The 12406-nt window shown below is 36.8% G+C and overlaps 1 protein-coding gene across 1 annotated transcript in view; it reads right to left on the bottom strand.

The window, feature by feature from the left end:
* Positions 1–2191: 2191 nt before the first annotated feature.
* The window catches only part of fgf11a (fibroblast growth factor 11a), a 117516-nt gene continuing 107301 nt past the window's right edge, over positions 2192–12406 (bottom strand). Inside the window, exons 4-5 of the mRNA XM_065248638.1 lie at positions 5042–5240; positions 2192–4934 (exon numbers count right to left, since the gene is read on the bottom strand). Of these exons, the coding sequence (XP_065104710.1) occupies positions 4798–4934; positions 5042–5240 (336 nt within the window). The 3' untranslated portion in view covers positions 2192–4797. The remainder of the gene's footprint in view (positions 4935–5041; positions 5241–12406) is intronic.

Raw genomic sequence — 12406 nt, 5'->3', positions numbered from 1 at the left:
TTTATGAAGAAAAATCTTGATTACTGATGTGCACCCGGAAGCTATAAGATTTCAATTTAGCCCCCAGAGAAATGCTACAACCAAAAACTTGAGACAGAAACATTGTGAATTGTGCGTGGGTACTGTGATTTGTATGCCCATCAGCAGTTAGGAAACTTTCCTCTGTGGCTCTAATCGGGAAAATATTAACACTGATCTAAATGCGGAAAATTTTCATAAAGATTTGAAAGTTTTTCTTTCTGTGATATTTCTAATATCTAGTTTTCACTTTTGTCTTAATATCTTTGTTTTTCCTGTAACATGTTGCTGCAAGGAAGTAATAATTATTATACTGTATAGATATTAGTTTCTCTCATGCAGGTGTATGTTATGAGAAATTATTCATATCAACATGAGAAAGGTTTGATGTACTATACTTTGTTTAAGCTCTCTTTTGGTTCCAAAACGCAATTAACGCCAGGTCAAATTATATCAGGTCAGTATTTAAAGTAAATTCTTAATTTTATGCAAAATCCAATATCCGCCGTGTTATTCTGTCATCTTTTCTCCCTTTTTTCCCAAAACACAATAAACGCCACTCCTCCTTTTCTACAGAATGCAATAAATCCGCTCCACAAATTACAGTACAGCGCACCATGCCATGCAGTGTAAACAAACAATGGTGGCGCGTTGAGTACACAGAGTCCTAGTTTTCCTCATCTACTTTGTACTTCGTGATCAACAAACAAACAAAAACAAAATAATACTTTAATTGCATTGATAAACCTGTGATGTTTTTCTGTGACGGGAAAGAAACGTAAGCCATCAACATCTACTAATTTATGCGAGAGGCACTCGGGGGACGGGTGCTTGTTCTCCCGACATCATCTAGCTTCTCTCGTGCTAACACATTGACCCCAGGGGATCTTATGATAAACTTTCCATAATTTTACTCAAAGTCAACAAGAATCACAGCTGATCGCTGTGAAAAATGTTAAGCGACGACGACAAGTATAACCGCGCAGCAATGACAGTGTTCATAATATGAAGTAAGTGTTTTGATTAATGCCATTAATGTTTATTTTTTAATTAGTGTGTACAACTGTTCAACTAAATGAATATAAAATGGCAAACATGAATGCACATTTACACATTGATTGAATAGATTTATAGAATTTTGAAAAAAAACTTTTTGTGGAAAAAAATAATTCGTTTTTAAAATAAATCTTTGAAAATCAAGTTATAGATTTGAATTTTTTATGTTTTTATAACCTAAAGATGCTATGTGAAAGTTTGTAACAGAAAATAGTGTTTTTTATCTTGTCACTTTCTTGGTATAGAAAACACGCTTTACCGAAATTGTTCAAAATGGATTTATTGCGTTTTGGAACCAAACTCTTCATATATTATATATATATATAATCAGTATGATAATGACTTGGAATGAATTAGACTGAAACCTTAAAGGGGTCCTGTTATGCGATTTTACTTTTTCAACTTTACTTAGTGTGAAATGTTGCTATTTGAGCATAACAAAAATCTGCAACTTGAAGTACCTTAAGTATCTATCTTTAACAGAAAGCAATTTTTGAAGTACAATTTGCTTCTTGTGACTTCACAGATTCGCTCAATTAAATAATTCCTGTCCAAGGCATTTCATTCTGTGTTTCATTCTGTTGCAATCACCCCATGCCCAAAAAAACCCTTAGGGGCCGATCACACCAAACATGTTTATGGCGGTTGCAGGCGCCTTTTTTGAATGTTATTCTATGGGCACTGAGCATAATGCGCGCTGTTAAAGGAATAGTCTACCCTTTTGCCATATTAAACTATGTTATTACCTCAACTTAGACGAATTAATACATATCAATCTTTTTTTAATGCGTGCACTGTACAGCGCGTCGTGAATGTGTTAGCATTTAGCCTAGACCCATTCATTCCTATGGTACCAAACAGGGAAGCCACCAAACACTTCCGTGTTTTCCCTATTTAAAGACTGTTACATGAGGAGTTATACTAGTAAGTATGGTGCCACAAAATAAAACTTTTTTTTGGTACCATAGGAATGAATGGGGCTAGGCTAAATGCTAACACATTCATAACGCACTTTTCAGTGCACGCATTGAAAAAAAGATAGATATGTATTAATTCGTCTAGGTTGAGGTATTAACATAGTTTAATATGGAAAAAGGGTAGACTATTCCTTTAATGCGCTCCAAACACGTTTTGTTCATGCGCAGTTCACGTTTTGATGGATCGCTGAGAGTGAAACGTCTGACATCATTCGGGTTTTTTCATTGTCCAATCAAATGAGGGGAAAATCGGGCCTTCCGTTGTGGTGACGGAAGTTTACAGTTGTTTGCAACAAATGACTACACTCACTCATCACTCTTTTCTGTGTACACCTCTCACTCTCGATCAAGGTCAGAGCAAACATCCTCTTTTTAAAGTTTATGCTTATATGACAGTTAACAGCAAAAGAGCGCTCACGCTTCAATATTTGATTGACAAGACAGCTGATTCAGTGGTTGCCTAGTAATATTAAAAGTCGCGCCGTACTGCTCTTTTTAAAAGTGACAAAAAAGGCAGTGCGGCTTCCCAGCGTTTCAAATGCATTTGGTGTGATTGGCCCCTTAGAGGACTTTCAATGAATATTCGGTGTTATACATGAGGTTTAATACAGCTTTAACACACTAGCTAGCCTGGTCCAACCAGACTCTCGTACATTCATTTCATTTGTACAGAGAGTCTGGCCACGCTCCATTGCAAAGCGTTACTTCTGTTAAGGAGGGTCCATTGTTGAAGTTTAAAACTATTGGATCTGCCCAGAGTCACTCAGGATCTGCCAAAGCCAATCGCTAACATGTGGTCGTGACGTATATCATGCACCGAAACCGTCCGGAAACAACAAGTCAGAATAATCAGACAAACAAAACTTAGCAAACCTGGTTCTTGCTCCGGCTTTAACTTCTGTATCAGAAGGAAGGGTTTCATAAAGGTTGGAAGTGTTACAGACAGTCTGGGATGAGAGGTGTTGCAGTAATGAAATATATGTGAGTGTTTTTTGATGTACTATTATATTATTCTACAACCAGAAAACTAAATCAAGATTTTGTAGATAATAGGTCCTCTTTAAAGGCAAATCAATCAGCATGTTTTTATAATGGTCTTTGCTTTGCATAGCAAAAAAAAGGTTCCTCATCACCCTGTTGGATTTATTTTAAAGACTGACTATACATTATTTCACATAATACATGCCTACTCAGCATATAAATATTTTTACATGAAATAATGATTGGATTAATGTTGAATTTGTTTCGTAATCAGACTTTTTCTTATAATCCCAAAGCTTCTGCCAAGAAAAATAATCCATTGCAAAACACAAAACAATCTACTTAACAGCAAACTGATCACAGCGACAACTTTACAGCAAGATTAATACTAAAGTCCTCCATGGTGTTTTCCAATAAAATCAATAACAGAGAGGCAAGATGACGGCAATTAAAATGAGAGAGTGGGAGCCATTTGAGATACCAGACAGATCATTTGTGTGATTAATCAATCAGAATCAAGTATTCCAGAAGGACACGTAACAAATTGGGATAATACGTTATCTCCAAAATCACATTTAACAAGACTGTATACATCTATATTTTCTATAGCAAATCTTTGTGAAGCTTAAAAATGATTACAGTAAATCTACAAGTATAATTTTTCATTAGGTCCTTGTGCAAAGTCTACAAAAACAAAAAAGAGGTCACTTCCAAAGTTTCTTTTCTGAAAGCTCTTCCAGTTTTACCAGAGAGAAACGAACAAGAATTGGACATTTTTGCCATTTGTTTTGTTTCATTTGCCCTGCTCTCAGGCAAATCTAATAGAATGGAATTGAATATAGGGACATGAACTTTGGAAAACTTGCAGCCCCAGTAGTCAGCACACTGCATCAATTCTGCCCTGCTCCGAAATAACACGCATACTAAAAAGAGGGGAGAAAAGTACAGCTGTAACAATATTGCTATTGCAATGAGCGAAACAACAACTTATCAAAACAAAAAGAAACAATAATGCAGCCCTACTCCCTCTGTTATAAGTCATCTTACAAATGATATCGTATTGCTGTTAAACGCACACACGCATTTCTCCCCTACACAGACTCATCAGCATAAAGATGATGAGCAAAGAAAAAGGGTTTCACTGCCTAAGGTCGAAAGGCTCTCAACATTATCATCTTAAGAGGAGGGGAAGTTTTATTTATTTAGATATTATGTATGTATGTATGTGCCAGCATTCCTAATAGTTCCCGAGAGAGTATGCAGGGCTCCTGTGTTATGATGTGGAAAATGGCTTTGATGTCTCAAGCTAATCAAAGTGCAGTCGAGGTAAATATGGGTTAGGAGATTATAAACCCGTCCTAGTCATGACAAAACATTTCAGAGGTACTTCAGTTAAACAGATATGGGGGACGCCTGAACAAATAAGGGGAGTTTAAATTGAATTAAGAATTTGCTTGACAGTGTTTCTTGTTAAGTAAATAGAAAAGAATAAGGAAGACGAAGATCCCTTCTTTCAAGTGTAGGTGTTCTTATGAAAGTGGCATGGCCACTCCAAAGTGGAGTGTGCTTGAGAAACACTCTGAATCCAGACCATTCCCGTTATTATTGCTCGGTATTCCACTGGATTAGGAAAGTGGGAGAGACCAAGGAATGCAATGGGCTTTAGACCTGTCGACAAGGGTCTTTTCAAGCCCTGATGCAGTGTAGGAAAATAGTTTTGAGGATCAGTGAAAGGTCAACACACATTGCTTTCCGTCTCCTGTCGCTAGGATGCTGCAGGGGCAGGTAGCACAGGGTCTTTCTTGCCATTTTTATGGACAGGCGAGTCTGACGTTTTGGCTGTTTTCCTAGGTGGACTTTGTTCACCAATTTCATGTAGCGATGGCTCCCTGTACATGGCAACTAGAGATAAAGAAAGAGAGAAGTAACCATACAAAAATTCATCTTTTTAGGATTTTAGTACTCTGCAAACATTGTTGTCTTGTTATCACAAAAACATAAGGTCATACCCTCTATGAGCTTGGGCAGAAAGTGGGCTGCACCTTTCGTCTTTTTGACCCGGTTTCCTTTCATGACCTCTCCATCTCGGTTAATTCCAATATACCAAGCCCGACCCGACTGTGTCTGACGATACAAGATCGATGAGTATGTCACATAATAGTTCTCAAACACACACTCCTTAAACTTACACTCGGGTGTAAAATGTTCCTGCAACACAGAAAACACAGAGAGAGAGAGAGAGAGAAAGAAAGAAAAAAGGAGAGAGACAGTGAGATTTGTAACTGCAGGCCATTATTATATATTTATTTACATACAGGGTTCAGCAGGGACGGGAAGAAAATGGGCCCACATTTCACTGTGACAGGGTTGTGAAAGCATTAGTGTGCATTAGAGTGAATGTGCGCACACAAAAACATCCAGGCGTACACGCCTTTACTTTATGTATTTATTGAACATACATGTTCTGTTCAGGTGAACATTAGTGTGCCGACATAATCCTTGCCCCAAGCCGAAACAGAACCGAAGTCCTTTACTCCTTATATCCCTGTTGGAGATCGCAGCCGGACAGTTAAAGACCAACATCTCTCTCTTTTATTCTCTCTTCTCTTATCCCATCTGTCTTTTGCATTCTCTCTTTCTCTCTCTCTCTCTCTCTCTCTCTCTCAACCCCTGTCATTTCGTAACCTTGTCAGGGAACAAACCAATTTCCAGGATTGATTAGGATCCTTGGTGTGGCTGGTGAGCAAAGCAGCTGAATAAGGGGTTTGCTCCTCTCTTTCTCTATTTCCCTCATTCTCTCTTTTGCTCTAACATGTTTGTTTCTCATCTGTCAACAAAAGAAAGTACTGATGTCTTCATAAAATGCATTTGTGGGTCAACTGGATGTTTAATACAGTGGTTCTCAAACTGGGGGCCGCGAGATGGTGCCAGGGGGGCCCCAGTTTTACTGTATGACATTTTATAAAATAATTAAATTTATCATGAATTCTGTGCAATTAAACCTAAAAAAATAAGACTTCTAACCAACAGCTCTACTTCGTATGATTTAATATGTTTTGTTTAATCAAAAGTTGAGTTTCTTGTCATAAATTTTCTTTGTGGGGGCTGCGAAGGAATCCGCTATACAAAAGGGGTGCTGCACGCTGAAAAAGTTTGAGAACCACTGGTTTAATATATATATATATATATATAATTATATATATGTATATTTATAATTAGGCCATATAGAGCTTTCTTATGTTTTTGACTGGTTTCTGTTTTAAATCATAATATTAGATAAATAATCATGATTTAGAAATAGTTTAGAATCATTTCCGCTTGTAGTTATTAAGATAATGAATATCAATTTAAATGCTGTTATGGCGATGTGTAAATCTTTCTTGCAGGCCTATTTTTCTACTTTTAATGAGGCTTCAGCTGGACATTAAACACCTTTCAGAGTAAAGTGCTCGGGCTAAAAGTATCTGTCAACTTAAATTAATTACCAAATTGAATTTAATTGGAGCTTTCAGTAAAACCAAATGTGTATGTGTGCATAATTTAGGGGGTATTTCTAAAACATTCGAGAAACAGATATGGTAATACAGTACCTGCTGACTTTCAATTTCCCAGTAATAAGGAGCCTCTAGTGGTTTATAAATATGTGGGTACAGAGGGATATTGACATTATAAAGGTAAAGAATGATATGCATTTTACTGGTGATATTTAATAACTGAATATATAATACTTAAAATCACTTAAATCTATTGTAGTTTTCTTGAATGTCCTATTTCATTTTTTTATTCACACATAACTTTGCTGCTGGTCTTTCTCTGCCTCTTGTTTTGTCAAAATAAGTGCCTGCTGCACACGCGTCAAAACTGTTTATGATAAAAGAGACGCTCACGTTCCCTAAAAACACGCAAGACACTCCCTTAACAGTAAACTCTGATTACGCATGAGATTATGCGAGTATCTGGCAAACGCGAGCCTCTCTTTTCAAGTTCAAGTTCAAGGCAGCAGGCACTTATTTTGGCATGACAGGTGATGCCCACACGATCTCTCAAAGCGCAGAACACATATTTTGAAATGACGAACCACACGACAAGCTACATACATGTTGTGACGAACTTCGCATCGTGTCCTTCAAAAAAAGAAGTCACCAGCCTTCACTGTTCTGTGCATCCCGTAACTCTGTTTGACGCACCCACCACTACGAAGTAAATGTCTCCAGCTAGACTATTGCTCCCAATAAGTGACAAAATAACGCCAACATTTTCCTAAATATAATGTTGTGATTTGTATAGTCACAGCGTGTACAAATAACAAGGTTATCTTTTAATCGTATACATACTGGGAACTATATTTTCAGAAGGCAAAGCACTGCTACTTGGGCGGAGTGATTTGCTCCTGAGAAGCTTTTGAGAATTATAGTTCCCACTATGCTAGCTGGACCCATTTACTTCCAGTCTTTGTGCTAATAGGCTAGCGGAGGGTGCCTCAGACAGAGTTACGGCATGCACGGAGATGAAAAGGGTATGAATAGACTTATCTAACTATGGGGGATACGGTGAATAAGCTAAAGTCCAAAAAAGTCAGCGTGTTCCTTTAAAAGTAACACTGCGGTTTGGTGTTGATCAAGGGCTACTGATTGGAAACATTGGTCTAGGGTGGCATTTAAAAATAAGTGAGCACAATCAAATTCAGACTGATCTCACGAAAAGTCGTGTTATAGTCAATGTTATTAATTTATTTGTGTCCATGGCACGAAATTCAGCTTTTTTCATGCCTTGTGCATGTCTTTGTTGTGTCACTCTCACGAATGTCTATAAATCGTTTTTCGTGTCCATGGCACAACTTTCTTTTTCGTTTCATTTTATGTATTGTTTTCTAATAGTTTTTTTCCTTTTTTCTTACCATTGTGCCTTGGGGTTAGAATAACTTTATTGTAATATTTTTCCACATCCTAACCCAAACCCCAACTCTAATCCCAACTCCAGCTCAGAATAGTTTTAAAAGCGGAAAAAAGCATGTATAAACCAATACATAAAATTACAACCCAAACCCCAAATCTAAACCCAACCTCAAGCGACAATGATTCATGAAAACAATACATTAAATGACACGAAAAAGAAAGTCATGCCACAGACACGAAAAACTATTTATATAAATTTGTGCGAGTGACACGAAAAAGACATTTGTGCTCAAGGCACGAAAAAAAGCTGAATTTCGTGCCATGGACACAAATAAATTAATCAAATGAATCAAAGCCATGAGATCATGTCGATCAAATTATACACTCTTATAAGTTAATGAACTGATGTTTAAAGAAGGTGGAAAAGTAAAAGAATGTAACTGAGATACCGGAACTTCCGGAAGAGACAATAGTGCTATCTAAAACTGGCCTCTGGGTTTTATTTTGGGATGCAGTGCTCTTAATTACCAGCAGGTGTCAGACAACACATGGTCCAGTCCTCAGCGTGAGCGTACTGTTGATCCAGTACTAACTTAGGCGGATTAGCTGCCTCGGACCAGAGGTGTATAATACTTAAGTATATTAGTTACATTTTCCAAGCATCTGTGCTTTATCAGAGTGTTTGTCTTGAGAAAAAAATTACTTTTCTTTACTAAAAAATGTTCACTACATTCTAAAGCAAAGAATCATACTGTGTATTCATTATATATTGCATATTAAAATTGATGTAATGCCTAATTACATAAAAAATGTGTACTTTTACTTTCTTGAGTAAAAGTACGAAACATTTTTTTACTTAAGTAAAAGTACAAAAAATTACTAGATGTTTAATGTACTTAAATATTAAATATAAACCAAAAACTTGAAATTATGAAATGTAGTGGAGTAAAAATTATGATAATATGTTTTGGAATGTATGTTTTCCGAAGAAAAACACTAATAAAATACGAATAATTGAAAATGTACTTTTATGTAGAAAGTAAAAATACTTAAGTAGTATACAACTCTGCCTCGGACTCAGGTGTGCACTTGTTTAGAAAGCAATGTAACCTGGGCATGCGTTTTAGCCAAAGATGTAGATCATTAGTTTACCATGACAACTGATGAATTCCAAAGCACATCACTCTCTCTGCTGTGCATGATACAATCATAATATAAAAAACAAAAAATATGCTGAGTCGCGTTGTGTTTCACATGTTTTTTTACGTGTTTTACGCGTGTTGGTGATGATGTGAGATTAACGCAAAAGCACTGAGCTTTGATCGAATCGGACCGCAGCAAACAAGCCCAGTTTAAAAACGCCTATAATATCTTGATTCTCTGCCTCACTGCTTAGCCACTTTCACTGGCTTGAACAACATCACAGCACAATCTCTCAGTTTTCTCTTTCCTGCCTTTTTAATGTAGGAATAAGCAATTTGGGAAATCTGATTATTTTGTATTACGAAATTTTAACATGTTATGTTTATATAAAGTTGGAGTAGCTGAGGAGTGAGGCTGGAGAAATCCTCTGCCAATCAGGAGTAAACACTTCATCAGCCTTCAGAGAGGCAGCATATTTTTAAAACAGCAAAGGAAAAAATCTGCTCATTTCTAATGCCAATCTAAAACTATGAGCTGTTATTATTTCAAAGGAATAGAAAAGGTAAATTATAAATGATTTTGAAGTCTTTTTTATGCCAGTTCAGTAACAGTGTTTATAAAGGTTTAAAAAAATCTTAAAATGTCTTCACTAAAAATGTTGACCTCTGGTATAGCTCTGAAATGCTATTCACATCCAATCTCATATTCCAAAACAATACTGACACCATGCCAGTTTGAATATGTAGCATTGAAAATGGCATCAATTAAGATCCATTCTAAAGACATTTTTAACATTTTGCTGTGCTTTATATTGTGCTACATTGTTGAATGTACAGTTGAAGAGCTGAATACTTCAAAATAAAAAAAGAAAATCTGATTTTGTGGTTCATAGAATAAAAAGTGACATACCAATACCTTACAAACAATAGAGCAAAAGTAACCCATGTTCATCACACATATACATTCCCAAAGCAAACATCTTTCTACAGGAACTATTTAAAGTCTGTAACAACTTCAGCAGACTAATATATTTCATGTATGTTATCACAACATATTTTCTTTGAAAAAATATTTGGATTAATCAGTGCCCAGGCAAAGGGCAATCCTAAAACAGCTCAGCAATGGGTTTTTTTTTAACACATGAGCAAGCATTGCCAAGCTTGCAGAATAACTGGCTTTAACAGACATGAAGATTTCAGGAATGATTCCCTCAGAAACATTAACATTTGCGCAGTAAAGGAAAACTCTTCCCTGAAGCAGTGAACAATTTTTACAGCTCAAAAAATTTAAACCTCAGCTATATGATTTTTGTAAAGGATGACGATAATGTGCATTATGGAGTAGTTAATGATGCTGATTTAGACATTGGAAAGATTTCTTGAGATATATATATTGCATAATGATCAGACAAATATTTTTTTAGACCAAAAGCATGCTGTTATATTTTAATGTGTTCCAATTAAACTATAATTGCAAAGTGAAGCGCTTTATTTTAACCAGCATTAACACCTTTAATTTGGCAGAAAATTAACAAACAGTTGGAATTCCTTTTTCATTTCTGATCAAAGCTATTTCAGAGTAATCATGGCACTTTTTTTCAAACACAAAGAAAAACAGCCCAGATCACTGATGTTCTTAAAGCCATTATATAACCGACATACAGACTGACCTCAGGATAGGGTGGGAAATGGGTTTTCTTGACACAACACCTGCTCAGCCCTGCAATGCTGACCTCACAACAGCTGTAGTGGTGAGCTTGTCCTCTACAGATCTCCTTGACTAGATCCAGCTGAGTATTTGGGGATTTTCAAAAAAGCAGTACCTCACTGGAGGTCCCTCAGATACTGTACTCACACTTTTTACAGTTACTGTAGTGTTCATACACAATTCACAGCACCCTTAGCAATACCCTTTTCTGCTTTTCATAACATGTGAAAAATTCAAAGTCATTTAGGGCATTTTTTTCAACGGAAGGAGGTAAATGAAACCAAACAAAGTGATAGGAACTAAAGAAAATTTCTAACCATCATGGCTAGGTCACAAGTATGTGTATACTGTAGATGAGAAAGCATGAGTGTTCGAGGAAGCGCTAAAGTGAGTGTGCGATAGGTGGTCTAAGGTCAGCTGGAATCATTCGGGATCAGCAGTTACAGACTAATTATTTTATCAGTGTGAGTGTGTGGGGACTCAAGGCACAGATTGGGGTGTGTGTGTTTGTGTGTGTGTGTATGTGTGTGTCAAAGTCAGGGAGCAGAAACACTGTCTACTTGAAATGAGTAATAATACTGCCAGAACCAAAGGGCACAACAAAACAAAACACACAAACACATCCTGACTCACAGTACAATACTGTACACCCTTGAGTCTGCAGCTCATCCATTCCAAATCTTTGGCTTATTGTTGGTGTCCAGTCATGCGTACTGAAAACCAACTGCTTACATATGACACAGAGGTCCATACGTCATAGACAATAATAAAATCAACAACTGTTTACATTAAAGAGCAACTATTTCATTGCTAAAAACAATGTTATTTTGTGTATTTGTTATAATACAATGTGTTTGCGTGGTTTATGGTAAAAACACATTATTTTCCACATACCGTATACTTTTGTAGCTCCAAATTTCACTTTCTTCCTTAAGGGCACAGATTTGAAAATCTGTTTCCCTGATTGGCCAGCTTATCTGTATGTTGTAATTGGCCTGAATACCTCTGACGTCAGTCGGAAATGTGACGCTCTTCACCAGGGCTGCGTTCAGCCCCAACAAAACGTTGCACAACGTTTATTAAACAGAAACAGTGATGCATTGAACTCCCTGTTGTAATGACTCAAGAGTTGCAACTACGGTAGCTAAGAAGGCCATGCTTTATATTATTTTTTAAATGTTTCTGGAGCCTGATGAAATCGTTATAAATGTGTGTTTAATACTGTGAAATATGCTTAATGTTACAGTCACTGCCCTTGCCGTCCAGAATGAAAGACAACATTCACACTTATCTCAAACCCTGTTGCAATTCGGTTCACACCGTTTCCAGGAAACATGTCGTTCAACCCGGAAACCGTAGCAAAACGTTGTTGAACGACATTTTTCCTGTGTGCACCGATGTTCAACAGGGTTTAAGATACGTTTTCTCTTGTTTGGTGGGTGTGACAGAACCCTAGTCCAATCAGCAGCAATATGTATATAAACCACGCGGTACTAAAGAGACAGCTCGCACAATGGGTTTAAAGGGGACAGAGAATGAAAAACCATTTTTACCTTGTCTTTGTTGAATAATGGTAGTCTACCCGCATTCACGAACATACAAAAAGTTCTAGACATGCGGAACATCTCA

The sequence above is a fragment of the Paramisgurnus dabryanus genome, chromosome 2 (assembly GCF_030506205.2).
Source record: "Paramisgurnus dabryanus chromosome 2, PD_genome_1.1, whole genome shotgun sequence".
NCBI classification, from domain to species: domain Eukaryota; kingdom Metazoa; phylum Chordata; class Actinopteri; order Cypriniformes; family Cobitidae; genus Paramisgurnus; species Paramisgurnus dabryanus.
Note: the sequence above shows the minus strand (reverse complement) of the source record. Positions and strands in the feature narration are given on the sequence as shown.